The sequence below is a fragment of the Opisthorchis viverrini genome, assembly GCF_000715545.1.
Source record: "Opisthorchis viverrini unplaced genomic scaffold opera_v5_228, whole genome shotgun sequence".
Classification (NCBI taxonomy): domain Eukaryota; kingdom Metazoa; phylum Platyhelminthes; class Trematoda; order Opisthorchiida; family Opisthorchiidae; genus Opisthorchis; species Opisthorchis viverrini.
In genome coordinates this window covers 459,514-474,785 of record NW_008751882.1, presented here as the reverse complement: position 1 = coordinate 474,785, position 15,272 = coordinate 459,514, and the positions used below count along the sequence as shown (strand labels likewise).

Sequence of the window (15,272 nt, the reverse complement as noted above, 5' to 3'; positions counted from 1 at the left end):
TGCGACGAGTCGCAGTTATTGCAGCTGACAATGATGATGAATTCATCACTAAGCACACAAGAGCCAGTTCCAAACGACACATCCGGCCCATTTCGCGTCTTAATTTGTGAACAGGTGTTTGTACAAGTAAGTCGCCAAAAAACGTGTGCATCAGATTCGGTAAGAATAAACACCAATACTTGGGATAGGCCGTTTGGTTTATCATTCAACTCGGTGACAAATAACCAGACTACTCATAAAATAGTCCTAAATATCACAGAATGATGGAAGTAAAGACCCAGACCGGTACAAATCATTTTCAGCAGGGGGATGGGTGAGAACGTTATGGCGGGGGGGGGGGTACTCTGGATAAGGTAAGAAGAGTCATAGTCAATTGGGAGTAAAATGACCGATAAAGTGCGAAAGGATAAAAGAAACGATGTACATATAAGGGGATTTGGACTAGTGTGTGATAGGACCATTTGGACAAATAGAACTGAAAGAATCAGCCGGAGTCAGGCGTCCGGGAGAGTAACCGGCAAGGCTGGGCGTAGTGGAAGTTCCCAATCGGCATGATTCGAGCAGGCGAACCAGTTCACGCGAAGTGGGACCACCGGTCAAGTAGGCCGACTGGGATGGCGCGTGAGTTGCATTGTGGGGCAGAACACCAAGTGGTCCGATACTGCCGGGTGTAATTGATACAGTAGGGTTACTGGCCACCCCGAGAGAGACGGTTCCAGAGGTTGAGAGGTCTGTAAGAAAAAACGTGATTAGGATTGTTGCTTATTAAAGGATGCGATTATGGAAAACGTCGGCAGTTTTTCAGCAGTAAAACTGTTATACACCCTTTAGGTTGCGCCGGGAATTGCTTGCAGACCGGATCTGTGCACCAGAAGAGGACATATACATCATGCTCCCAGTAGCAAGGACCATTTTTCAAAAAAGAACACTAGTTAATGGAGTGGAACGGCAATTTTAAGAAGCTCTTCTAAGCCAGAACGTTCCATTAACCACACTGAACTACAAACCTATCCAAATACTGTTCATGATACCACACCCTATATTATCATCGTCATTGTCAGCTGTAATAACCGCGTACTCGTCGTACAGTGGTTGTAGCTGCCGCAGTTTCGTTCACCGATGATTTGGAGGGGGGTAGGTAGCTGCGCATTGCAGTCGGGAGCTGGTAAATTGGTGCATAAATCCAGCACTGTCAGTGGGCTGTCAAGTGGGGGGTTGTTTGGAAAAGGAGCTATGCATTGAAGGCAATAGCTTGGATGCACGAGTGCAATTGAGGGCGCGACTGGGCCATATCTGACAATGTCTCTAGCCACTGATGTGGCCCGTCTCGGGGTCCCCATCCAGGAAGACGGCAGTGACCAGCGCAGCTGAGTTTGCTGGTAATGGCTTTTACGCTTCGCTGCCAAGTCATTGGTTGACCGCCTCTGGCTCTCTTCCAGCGTTCACATGGTTGTGCGAAAAGAGCCCTTCGAGGAAGTCGGTCGACTGGCATACGCAGCACGTGGCCAAGCCAGCGCAACCTATGCGTTGTGATCAGTTCATCTGAATTCATCAAAGCTTCGACGTACTTCAGCAGCATTACTGACGCAGTGTTCCCACCAGATTCGGGCAATGCTCCGAAGACATCGATGGTCAAACACTGAAAGTCTTTTGACGTTCTCGGCGCGCAGCGGCCAGGTTTCTAATCCATATAGTAATATGGAGCGCACCCTATATCCTTTCATGCTATATCTTTTGGATGAGACTGTACATCAATAAAAACGCCCCTTTCGGTGGAACAGCTCTGAACTCGAAGATCCTTGTGATTATTGGTTTTGGAACGCCGTACACAACATTGTAGTCTTTATCGATTGCCGCCTCAACCGTGTGATGATGGGCATCCGCCGGGAACATCGACAAGGCACTAGGGGCATTACGTCGAAACTCGGAAGAATCGACGGACTGTTCATCGTTACGCCCACCAACGGTTAGCATCGTGCCTCACCTCCTTGGGTGGTCTGCATCGGAATCGAAGTTTCGACCCGCATTCAGCTCCACACAAACTGACTGTAGTCTGCTAAACATGTGTAGCATTGGTCAGCCAGCCAATCCGCCCCAGCTGTCCACACATAAAAATGCAGTTGGGACCAGTGGATACGAGGACGATATCAAGATAGGAACACTGTGCTTAACTTATCAAGACCGCCCAAATTACTGTTCGACCGAATCACGAATAGGCACACACAGAAGGACTTCACTACGGACGAATACGGTTGCTTAGTCTGAGAACCATGGATCCAGGATTACGCAGATAGAGATCGTTTCAGAAACAATGATTGAAGAGATCCAGGACTTTTGTGGCGAAACGAGCGTTTGTGAAAATGTGCCTGGGAGACGGTTAGCCACTTGACCAGTTTCGGGCTGTCTTTCTTGTTCCATGTTGCCAAATTTTCCGGTTTTGGGATAGTGATCGCGCACTTTTTTGAAAACGAGCCATCACTCACTGACGCAAGTCTTGCTTGCATTCATCCCAGCCCTAGCCAAAGTGATTATGTATGGTATCCAGAATGGGAACGTGTGCTTACCCCATACTCAAGGGCCACCCATGCCTGAGTCACCTCTGAATTTCTTGCTAATACCAATATATGATTTGTAAATGAGCATATTTCCACATGGTCGTTTGTGTTACGCAAAGCTTTACACCAATTTTGACGGTGCATTTTGAGGAAACGATTGCAACGACTGACCCATGCCTGAGTACTCGTGTTCCGGTCAGATCACTTCTACATTGTTCTACCTAATGTGAAAAATCAACAGGCATGGTGACCTGAAATAACCTGTGTAGTTATATAGCGGTCATGAAATTCGCCGCAAGGTCACGCTAGAATGATCATGATGGGGAAGGAAGGCCAAGACGTCGATTGGTCAATGTTCTGGCCAATCATAGTGCGCCTTTTTGGGGGGTTCGTAGCGGTTCGTTATACAATCGACGTTATTTCCAGTAATTGTCCAATGCTCATCATTCATTCAATCAATAATAATAGTCTTAAGAAACGAAAAACAGTCAAGCATGCCTCGCTGGCATGGTTAAGTCTATCGGTCACAAACTTAGTACCACTCGGAAACTGCGACGAGCGGGAGAGCTTCGGGAACGAACAGTCGTTCGGCTCTTTGGATCGAAATTTATTCCACCTAGAGAAAGCGCTTCTTGACCAGAGTGGTTCACATCGGATGGGATGAATGAAATAGATAAGACAAGACAATGACACGGTTCTTAAGCACAGGTTGTGATGTCATCGGTTATTCCAGAATGCGGAACTATCTCCTGTGTGGATGAGTAGGTCTTTGATCGGATGCATAGAGACTGGAATCATTACGCAAGCGAAGACTACGTTGCTACAAAATGAAATGTATAATGTTTCAGTTGTGGCACCCTTTTGGTGTTTGGTTCCACGTCAGCCCAAGGAGGCGAGATGGACCAAGTGGTTAGAGCGCGAATTTACTGACCTAAAGGTTCATGGTTCGAACCCGACCTCTGTCTCTCGGATTCCCCTGTCTAGGCTTAGGCAACCTGGCAGTATCCAAGCCCTCGTGCCTCCTTCATGTGGCATGGCAGCCAGGCACCAAAAGGGTGCTACAGCTGAACGACATCACCCCAAAGGAACATGCGGGCCGAGGTACTGTCGGGTTGCTCAAGATTAGACGGGACCAGTCGAGATGCAGAAGTCAGGTTCGAACCTCCCGGTCAATGAGCTCACGCCTGCATCACTGAGCTATCACAAACCGTAGTTCGTCTAATCAAGCCATCGATAGAATCCCAGTTCAAGAATATACAAAAAAGGTGAAATGATCCTGTTTTCGAACTCATCCAAGTGGCCAGAGGAGATCACCATCGATCGTACTGCTTGATGCCAGCAAGTATGCAGGATTCAAGTCAACGGAGCAGATGCAACGAAAGTAGTTTAATTTAGAATTGTGTCCAGTTGCTACGTTGGATTGAATTCCTAAAGATACAAGTGGAAAACACAAGAAGAATGATAACTCACCGGGACTGAAGCTTCCATCGAACCCGAGCAACGGATTTCCAGGTGCCAGACCGGCTGCGACACATTTCATTGAGTTCAGCGCAGTTGTAAGATCCCAAACCTAAAAAGACAGGCGGGTTAGTTGTGACTGGAATGAGCGATACCATCTGATTGTAGTTCCAATAGGTGCAAAAATGGGACCGAGGCACCCTTTTCGATTTCACGGGGCGCGCTATCATCAGATGATCCGCTGGTACGCACTACACTATACTCCAAAAAAGAGTGGAATTGTGTGTCAGACGTGGCGAATTTAGCAAACGAACTGTCCTGTTTGTAGTCATTTAGACCGGCCCAATAAACTCCGTATATCGCTCTAGTCAATATACCAGACACCTGTGGCAAGAAAACTGTCGTGGTTACTCTTTGATGTTCTAGACACAAAACCTTCGTCAGACCAAGTGATTGGGTCATGAGGTTGGTCGGAATTTAAGACGGAAGGAGAACCAATAAACTAATTCAAGCTAAATCCGTGTTAAGTGTCTCCTAATTGATTTTGTTTGTCAGGGTGGGTCAGCAAGTGTTAAGACTTACAAGGATTCGGTCCAGCTTGGGGTCTAGTTCTTCCGGTTGGGTTTACATGAAGACTCCTCTTGAACAGCCCTTACACTTTTTGTCCGTCTGTGTGAATGAGTTAGTGCTAAGAAAGTCGTGTAAGACAGAGGGATTCTGTGAACTTTGGTCGGGTTGGGACTTCCACCGTTAGTTGTGTGGATGTGTATAAACTCCACTGTTTTTCTGAGCACCGGCCTGTATCTTTATTTTTTTACCGGGTAATTTAATTTGTTGACAGAATCTATTTAGGTATGTCTGCAAATAGGTCACCCGAAAAGCGCGCCAGATAAACAGAACGGCCCATCAACAACAGGGAGCGTTCTGATTGGTCGAAATATCGACCAATCCGAATCAAGGCTTTTTAGATTGGCGATTCTTGTTCAGACACAAATAAGCCAGTGTTGCGTTTTGCATTTCTTATGTAGTTAGAGTTGGCGTAGTTCAACACCGTCCCATTACACGCTAACTCCAGCTATTTTGCTCTACGACGCCCGGTACTAGGTAGCATAGGAAGTTGAGGCCCAAAAAACAGAGAAATGAAGCAAGCTATTAGCTGAAGTTACCTGGACTGATCCATCTGTGTGTCCGGTGAAGATGTAGCGCCGCGGGTGTGCACCGACCCTATTAGATCCATCATGCTCGTGTACACAAAAAGAGCTTATCGGGGTTCCATCAACCGACCGAATTACGCAAACTCTACAGGGACGGACGGGAAAAGTGAACATTATTCCAGCTTGTCGATGAACTAGCTAACGTACACATTGAGTGGGAAAGTAAAAACAGTGGACGTACCAGAGAGTTTCATTGAATATCGTCAAAACCAAAAGGGAGAGACATTTGTCAGCTCTTCAGAGCATCTGGTTTAAGGGAACGCTGTGGAATGTCTAAACGATTTCCAGGGCTATTGCGAAGCTCGGAGAACGGATTAACACAGACTTTATCAACGGCCGGTACCTCACACACCCAAGCTACCACTGAAAGGAAGAAGGCCTTCGCTGCGGATTTACTTATTGGAAAACACCAACTGAGCAGCTACAGACTATTGGACAGGGAAGCAAAACTCTCATATGCATCTTGTTTACAAAAACTGAGTATCCATCTTCTCGAACGCGCCTTCTAGAACTATCCCGGATACTCATCGACTATCACTCAAATGTAAACGAATGCTACAAAGAAGCTCCACAAATTCCATGATGAATCTCACTTTTCGATAAACGCGAAGCGGACTTACGAGAAAACGACGTACTACTTGAACGCCTCATCAGTGGTGTCCACCGTTACACACCTTCCCCATTTAAAGGTCGTTCAGATGCCACTCACCTCCGTTGGGTCGGCTGTAGCAGCTGGTCCATTCGGCCGCTCTTCGGGTGTATCACGCCGCTTACGAAGCTGTCTCGTTTACTCTTTTCGATTCCCGATTGTCTAGAGTTGTATGGACGTTCCCCCGGCGGTCAGTAATGACAAACGGACCTTGACATCGACTGCCCAGCTTCCGCGACCCTAGTCCACTCCTTCCAGGATTCTAGTAATCCTTCTGCTTGACTTTCGTGCCTATGGGGCATGGTCGCGCCTTTCTACTTGCCGTTTTCTCTCTGGTCCTTTCCTGAACGGCGGTCAAGTTTTCTCCAGCTTTCCCCATCTAGCTCCTCCAAAGACAGGCGTGTTGCCGGCCACAACCAAATTTCCTGATCAACTGGAAGCCGCGGATGTTGGCCGTACATTAGGGTAAACGGAGACTTGCCTGTGGTTGGCTGTATGGAAACCAGATGAGCTAGCAACATCATTGGCAAGTTCAGTTCCCAGTCACCTCCTTTGGCCGCCAGCCAGTCCTGGATCGTTCGGTTAGGTCATTTGTTTGCGGGTAGCATAGTGCCGCCCTTGGCCGTCTGATATCCAGCTTCTGTAAGCAATTCCTAAACTCTTCGCTCTCAAAGCGAGACCCCTGATCGGTTAGGATCATTTTTAGCACCCCATGGTTTGCCACGATGTGATGCATTACCACTCCACTGATCGTCGTCGCCCGTTGATTTGGCACGGCTGCCACCTCGATCAACCGCGACAGGTGTTCTGTCACCGGAAAGGGGTCCATGACGTCAGCGGAACATAACTCGCGGGTTTTTGAGACAGGAATGGGTTCCATGGGATGGGTTGCCCCTGTCGTATCCCCTTTCATCAGTTGGCTTACAGGACACCACTAATCCATCACCTCACTTCTCATCCCGAGCCAGTAGGCCCTCTGCCGAAGTAAGTCGTGCGTCTTGGTACACCCTGTATGTGCCATCTCATGCCATCTCAAGGCGCGAGGTATCACGGACGGCACAACATCCGAATCAGTGGTGTTACAGGAAATTATGCCAGCTTCATTCAGCCTCAGCCGACGACGAAGCACCAGGACCAGACGATCCGTATTTAGTTCTCTTCAAAGAAAGCGGAGAATCCTTGGTGACCCCTCGGACGAAGCTTATTGGTGCGATATGGAACGAAGAGAAAGTGCCAGCGGAATGGGGTATGTCAACAGTTACTCCTGTCTTCAAAAAGAGATGTTCCGCGAAAACCACCGTGACATCAGCCTGGTAGCTGTGGCATCGAAGGCGCTCTCTGGCCTTCGAAGGTTGACCGAACACAGAGAGAGACAGATCCGTGAAAAGCAACCTGGGTTCCGTCCTGCAGGAGGTTGCATCAATCACACCTTCACCCTCCGACAGATACCGGAACAGCGGCACTACTTCCAACAGCCAACAATGATTGTGTTTCTCGATCTGAAAGCTGACTTTGACTCTGTAGACCGTCAAGCACTATGGCTGTGTCTGTGGAGCAAAGGTGCTCCCCATACATTCTTGACCCTTCTTAGGGCGCTGTACGCCAACTCCCGCGGCCGTTTAAAGTCTACGGGAAGCTCTCGCCTGAGTTCACCACATCAAGTGATGTCAGACAGGGCTGTTATCTTTCATCTTTCCTCTTCGGCTTTCTCATTGACACGATTATGGAAGACTCAACATCAGCCTTTAATGCCTGTGGGGTCGGTGCTCCAGGGGCGTCCACCCACAGATATAGAGTGCGCGAGCAACACAACTCTTTCTGGATCTGAGTGATAATACATACAATATTGGCTAATCTAAATAATTAAGCCTCACGATTTGGCATGCGCTTCATACGTGTAAAGTGCAACTACAAGGCAGGGCGAGCTCGAACCCTAACCTCGTGCTTGTGGATGAGCCAAATGAGGTAGCACACAAGTTTGTCTACCTGGGCAGCTGCATCGGTCCCGGTGTTCTCACGAAAGATGATATTTCCATCCGGATTGGGAAGGCCAGAGCAGCTTTCGTGAACCTGCGGCGTAGGCGTGACATCGGCTTATCCGTCAAAGGTCAATTTTAATGCTTTCCTTACTTGGTGCACGCTGTTAGATAAAATACTTATAAAAAACTCTGAAGATGCTATCATGCATATTTGACCGGTTGCTCCCTAGGGTTGCTATGGTCCGCTCAGCCGATGGCGACCCAGTTCGGATAGCCTGAGTGATAAAAACAATCAGTTACTTGAAAGTGCTGATTTTTAGTCGAGTACCGTCTCACGTCGAATGATCTGTCAGAAAGGTTTCAATAACACAACGATAGAAACCGTAGGGGCGAAATGGATCAAGTGGTTAGAGTGCGAATTTACTGACCGGAAGGTCCGTGGTTCGAACCCGGCCTCTGCCACTCGACTTCCCCTGTCTAGGCTTGGGCAACCTGGCAGTATCCCAGCCCTCGTGCCTCCTTCGTGTGGCATGGCAGCTAGGCACCGAAAGGGTGATACATCTGGACGAGAAACCGCTATCTAAAACTGGGATTTCTACACAAAATGAAATCACAGTAAACTTGGAGAAACGGTACCTACCGCTTCCCAGTAGCACCAAACCGCACGAACAACTGAGTGGCATTTGGGGTGAATTTCTGTACAAAAACCAATATGTCTTCACGTTCTCCATACGGTCCAGGATCATTGGCATACCGATGCAATTCAATAATCGGCGTGGAACGGTTCTTGTCCGTGCGGGGATTGCGGTACACAGGAAGGGGGCTCGGTGACACAGTAGAGTCCGGGGTGACGATTGGGGCCATAGGCGGGCCATGAAACGTCTGGCAACGACCAACAGTGGGAAGATTTGGCTGCTCACCGGGAGCTGAAGAGTGTTGGAGCCGTTCCATTGGTTGGGGATCGTGTAAACTGTTTCCTTGAGCCCCGTTGGTTACCACACTGGTTCGAGCACTGGTGCTGCTACGAGGTGGAAATGTTCAAAAGGAGAGAGTATGAACACAACGACCAGTTCGAAGAAGAGTCTTCGAGACAGAGTTAATTTGCTTTCAACCACCAGACTTTATGTGTCTCAAAAAGGTTGCCGATTCATCATGTTATTGTACACAAAAATCAGTATAATCATACACATTAAGATTTGAAATGAGACAGGGAATTCGAGACGAAGGCGCAGGCTTACTAGACTAGAAGGGAAACTGAATACATTGTAAACTGGATGTTCATTTCGGCACAGTTGCTGTTGATGGTATTGATGAAGATGGTGGCGGTACACCGGTGCAGTGACCTACATGCACACTGGAGCCTACTCAGCCACAGTGGCATGGTAGCGTATAAAGTGAACTGAATGTCTGGATTGCATCCACAAAAATCCGTTGCTCCAGGACTCGAACACGAGCGCTACCAAGTGCTCCAATGACCATTTCTGCAAAATGGTTTGTAAAAAGTAGCAGACAAACATTTATCAGAATCCCACTGCCAGTTAGACACCGTTATTTGTCACGTCCGATGGGCACCATCTGTGATGTTGCAAAAGTGCTTTCTCACAAGCAGTACGTAGTTTTGTTTCATGGGAACATATCCATAGAAATCACAATGTTCGAATGAATTTGGTCATTCCAACAGCTTTCCGAAACACTGCATTGGGATCACACAGCGATCGACCCAACCACCTATTTGCAGTACATCACTAGATGCGAGGATCCACGATGTCAATATTTCCTTACGACTCTAGACTTGCCGTGTAAAAAAGGATTCTCCTGAGAACCAAGTGAATTACCTGACGCCTATTGATTTCCACACATCAGGAAGCTATACCACTACAGAGGCAGTTCAAGGAATGTTGTTCAATCAGAACAGTGGGAAGGTCTTTCTTACCGACAATACCCATCTCATACATGAGCAACCTTGCAGTTGACGAGCCCACAAACTGTGGTAGTGAGGAGATTTCGTTCAGCTGTAACACCCTTTCGGTGCCTAGCTGTCATGCCACACGAAGGAGGCACGAGAGCTGGGACACTGTCAGGTTGCCCGAGCCTAGACAGAGGAAGTCGAGAGGCAGAGGTCGGGTTCGAACCACGAAACTTCCGGTCAGCAAATTCGCGCTCTAACCACTGAGCCATCTCGCCCGGGAAGAGATTTGGAAACTTTCAATTCAGATCTTGTCCTGTAAGTAAAGCCAAGTAAAGCGGAGAAGCATTGTACAGCAGCAATTTCGTGAGATCCGCACTGCCGATGATTCCCAATATAAGGATAAAACAGCTGTACAGTGCTTCTCGGATTTGTAGCATAGATTGGCTCCACTCACAGGACGAAATCTCAGTTGAGAATTACCTCACACTATCACGAATCTATAAGTAGGTCAGAGAAAGAACAAGTTCACAAGACGAGTAAAATTCCCTATGAGATGTCACTCGGAGAGCTAGTCAATACGTGTGACCATGTGATGTGGGCTCAATGATTGATTGGTGCCTGGTGCTGTAGGTGCTGTGTAGGTGCGAGCTGATCACATTGCTGATCAGCCGTTCGTGTCCGGACGGTTAAGTGCTCAAGCCATTAGCCAGGCAGTCATAGGAGGTCTCGAGAGTTTCGTGAGATACGCACTGCTGATGCTTCCAAATAAGGATGAAATAGCTGTACGTACGTCCTAAGCTTTTCGGCTCGGCATACTTTCACTTCACAGAAAGGATGAATTTCCAGGTACCAAACAAATTGCGTTTGTTAGCTGTACGGTGGTCCTAAGCTTTTCGGCTCGGCATACTTTCACTTCACAGAAAGGATGAATTTCCAGGTACCAAACAAATTGCGTTTGTACGGTTAGTCAAGACAGAACATTGCAGTATTCAGGCTATGTCTCGTGCTGTTGTGATCCCACAACAACCACAAAAGTCGTCAAGTTGAAAGACACTGTTCGCGCAGATCCGACCACAACCGACACACATCACGATTGCTTCAACTGTGATGAGAATGAAACTACTTATCACGTTAGTGTGAATAGTTCGTGTGTCCGGTCAACACTGATGGGCAAACAAATAGATACAAATGACATCGGCAAGGTCATGTCATACTAATCGTTCAATTAAAGTAGCATTCCGAGGCGTTGCAGCAGCAGCATCATCAGCATCGACAGCATGACACCGATGCTTCACTGCCGCACAACCATGATGTTTTCGAAAGCCTTAGTGTAAAGAAAAGATTAAAAGTGGACGGGGAAGGGATTTAGTGATAGCTTATCATAATCATTCTGAGGTGTCTATATCTCCAGACATTCACTCAGGCGATCTGGATAGAAACTGACAACAAGAACGCCACTGACGTCGGTTGGCAGCCATACCTTGCAGCCTCTCCAACCAGGCACAGTGAGGATCACGCGGTCCCCTCCCTGGAAGGCGAGTAGCACCGACAGCACCTAAGCGTTTCTCGATCTCCTTCATACTCCTCTGCCAAGTCAAGGGTCGGCCACCTCTCTGTTTACGCCAATCTGAATCGGGCATGAAAAACACCACTCTCTTCGGTAAACGATGGCTAGGCATACGCAAAACATGTCCCAAACAACGCAGCTTCTGGTGCTGGACACATTCTTCAATCGAAGTACCCGTTACACAACCGAAAACTCGCTTTCAAATTGCCTCGTTACGGATACGCCGACACCAACTCACACGAGCTATCGTTCTGTCGATAGCCCGAACAACTGTAGACGTCTCAGTTCTGCTGCTCGAATAGGCCAAGTCTCACATCCATACAACAAAACAGCCATACAAACCGAAAGAGATATGAATCAGTCGAGGAGCCAGGTTCAGTTCGAATCACAGACATTCAGTAGTCTTCAACCACCAATCTCCATGTTCTCGAAAATGAGCCAAACATCGCTGGGTGGACGATCCAACGCTGTTGAATTGCTTGAGCTCAGCCCACATGTTCACTTTGCCAGGAACACTTGCTAGCAGTCAAGATGTTGTTCACAGTTGTCCACGATTATTAGCCGACGTTTGATGAGCTTCAAAACGTTTTCAAATTTGGATTTTCGGAAGTTTGATACAAAGGCACAACCGCCGACCCATCTCTACGCACCACTACGCTCCCTAACAACGCACTAATGATGTCACCTCTTTGATAATGAGACGTTTGCAATCCCATTGTCCAGCTAAGCGAACAAACCAACGACACTACGCTCCCAACGCACTAATGATGTCACCTCTTTGATAATGAGACGTTTGCAATCCCATTGTCCAGCTAAGCGAACAAACCAACGACCGACCACAAAGGCGAAAGCACCCTCTTACGCTTCTAGTTTTGACTGGATCTAAAGATTGGACTAGTTATGAGTCAGAACATGTAGTGCTGTGAATTTGGCACCAAAGCAAACCAAGTCAACAAAACGGTTAGACAGGTAAAAGTGACCTTGTGGGTTAGGAACGTAGGGAAACGTTCTCGTAGAAAACGCACCCGGGATCTTCGTGCAGCCACGAAGTGCGTGGTAACACTACGATATCAGTGGTCACTGTCGATCCCCGAAGCTGAGCGAAATTTCCTGAGTCCGTGGGAGAGACTATATCAGATCGACCAAGGGACTGGGACCGATCGACTTGAGTGTAAACTATTGATGCAGGCATCGGAGGACTCGATGGTGTCAAATCGACAGGTTGTGATACCGGATTTGTCGGATCGTTCCGGTCCAAGGTGGAACCAGGAGACCTGGAATGGGAAGTGCGGCGCCGCCATTGCGAAAACCGGAAGGCCGCTTGAGACTGCGAGGGACAGCGGGTTTGCTCTGCACTGGTTGGTATCACTTGCGAATGGGTTCGAACAATATCACGTGACGGGTTGGACAGGCGGGTGGCTGTTGCACAAAGCTGCGCTGCTTCGATCACAGAATCCGTGAGCGTCTGTGGATTTGTGACGTCCAGAGTGGTGATGTGGAATGATGCGATCGGAGTGGATCCGGGTTGGGTACTGATGATTCCACGGAACCGGGTGACAGCCCAAGTGCGGACGTGGTTAAAATCATTGCAGACTACCGGAGGAGTTCGATGAGAAGGGCAACGAGAAGAATATAGTGGGCATATTAACGACTAGTTTAGGCGTAACCAGTTCTAATTCTAACGAGTCTCAAAACGATGAGAGAACGACCAAATCATTTGATCAATCCAAGCGAAGCTACCTGTTTATATGAGAGTTTAAGGAAGAAACGGTCCAGCAAGAGTGCACGGACGCTTGTTTTTGGCCACTTTTTTGTTAGGGTAAACTGAGTGAAATATGCTGTACAGATCAACGTATTGTATGGTTCAGCTGCAGTACCCTTTCGGTGCCTAGCTGCGATGCCACTCGAAGGAGACACACGGGGGGGGGACGAGATAGCGTCAGGTTGCCCAAGCCTAGACAGGGGAAGTCGGGATTCGAAACACGGACCGTCCGATAAGTAAATTAGTGCTCTAATCACTGAGCGGTATTGAGCCCAAGGTATTGTATGTGATTTTACTGAGGTACACTAATTCAATTCGGTTGGCTTATCAAATTTCCAACGAAGTAACCCGAATTCCGCCTATGACTGCATGTCTGGGTGCCACCATCTCCACGGATGAGCTAAACCAAGCGCCATGAGGAAACGGCCAACCAAACTAGGGATAACATCACGACCTGGTTATATCCGCAACGCTATCATCATCATTGACGGCATGACTTCAAAGTTCAACACCGATGCTTCACTGTCGTACAACCATGATTTGATTGAAAGCCTTATTGTAAAGAAAAGGTTAAAAGTGGACGGGGAAGGGACTTAGTGCTAGCTTACCACAATCATTCCGTGGTGCATATACCTCCAGACATTCACTCAGGCGATCTGGATAGAAACTGACAACAAGGACGCCACTGACGTCGGTTGGCAGCCATATCTTGCAGCCTCTCCAACCATGCGCAGTGAGGATCACGCGGTCCACAAGCTAAGAAGGCGAGCAGAACCGACAGCACCCAAGCGTCTCGTAATCTCCTTCATACCCCTCTGCCAAATCAGGGATTGGCCACCTCTCTGCTTACGCCACTTTGAAGTGGGAATGGAAAACAGCACTCTCTTTGGTAAACGATAGTTTGGCCCCAACCAACGCAGATAATGGTGATGGAATCCGCAATGTACTACAACTCAGCATATTAAGACTGAACCGTTTCCATGAAGGCGAAAATCCCATCCTGAAGTTGGCAGTTGAGACCAAAACTCTTAATTAGAAGGACAAGAACTGGTGAGATCAACCATCTATTGACTGACACTGGGGGTGGGGGCGAGTGGGCTCAATCTTATCAAACCTCACGCGAATCTCGGCATGTAAATACGTAAAAATAGGAGGCTACTCGTGAACAAGTTGGTGCATAGAACGGGGGATTATGTGGACTGTCCACAAAGCGGCGCACAATGGCTAGGAACAATTATGGGGGCGGACGTGGACTCGAACGAAAGAAACTTATGCCCATTTTGTCGAAATCACGTGAGCTTATCGGACTCCATGAAGTCGTGTTAACCAAACAGCTAACGACGGATTCCTGTCTCCCCAACAGAGACCCTCCGAAAAGAGGCCACTCCCAGGGGGTCCCCAGCAAGCATTCCCCGCCAGACTTCCATGGGATAAACCCATCGCTTATGTCTCTTCCTGGATTTCATGGCTCTATTACTCGAGTAGCGATCATGCTGTCGGACAAAAAAACGTCGCAACCCACATGAGCAATAAAGGGACACCTCAATATAGATTTAGAAGTTTACACGGCAATTTTGAACGAGGTTAGTTTTGGCCGACAGCTTGCGTACTAATGTTCAGAAACATGTCGAATTATTTAAACAAACGTAAAACCAAAACCCTCGATTAGTGTCGAGCTAGCCAGAATTTATTCGGACGAGATGGCTCAAGTGGTTAAAGTGCGCATTTACTGATCGGAGGATACGTGGGTTGCATGAGTTGCAATAACGCGAACAAGTGTGTGTGCACTTACCCGAAATCAAGTGTTTCTCCGATAGAACAACCCGGGTGACCATGGCACGGTGAACCGTGAAAGTCTGGAGTAGCTGTGGACTATAGCCCACATTTTCCGGGTACTGAACAATAAGGCAGACACGACCGGACAGAGTCCCGTAAGCGATTTCCATGCAGTTACGACCAGACGACGCTGAATAGCACAGGAAAAAAGCATTCGTCCATAAAATTGAACAACTCGTAATCAGTCGTATATGAAAAGAGGGAGTAGTACACACCACCCGCGGCGAAAACGTGATCACTAATGAGATTCTCAGAAATGTAGGACCAGAGTGGTATTTTCTGATTGTGCAAAAAAGTAAAACGCCTTTACAACGAGTACCCACTACAAAGCCTGGTTTTGCAC

The 15,272-nt window shown here is 47.9% G+C and overlaps 2 protein-coding genes across 2 annotated transcripts in view; one reads left to right on the top strand and one right to left on the bottom strand.

The window, feature by feature from the left end:
* Positions 1-15,272, bottom strand: part of T265_08567 (hypothetical protein) — a gene marked incomplete at both ends in the record, with an annotated part of 51,122 nt that overhangs the window by 431 nt on the left and 35,419 nt on the right. The window contains 6 exons of the mRNA XM_009174412.1: positions 443-731; positions 4,026-4,125; positions 5,180-5,312; positions 8,496-8,876; positions 12,357-12,924; positions 14,886-15,059. Of these exons, the coding sequence (XP_009172676.1) occupies positions 443-731; positions 4,026-4,125; positions 5,180-5,312; positions 8,496-8,876; positions 12,357-12,924; positions 14,886-15,059 (1,645 nt within the window). The remainder of the gene's footprint in view (positions 1-442; positions 732-4,025; positions 4,126-5,179; positions 5,313-8,495; positions 8,877-12,356; positions 12,925-14,885; positions 15,060-15,272) is intronic.
* On the top strand, positions 12,514-12,792 carry T265_08569 (hypothetical protein; the record flags this gene model as incomplete). The annotated part of the gene is made up of 1 exon (XM_009174414.1): positions 12,514-12,792. One exon carries the CDS (start codon positions 12,514-12,516, stop codon positions 12,790-12,792), a length of 279 nt encoding a protein of 92 aa, XP_009172678.1.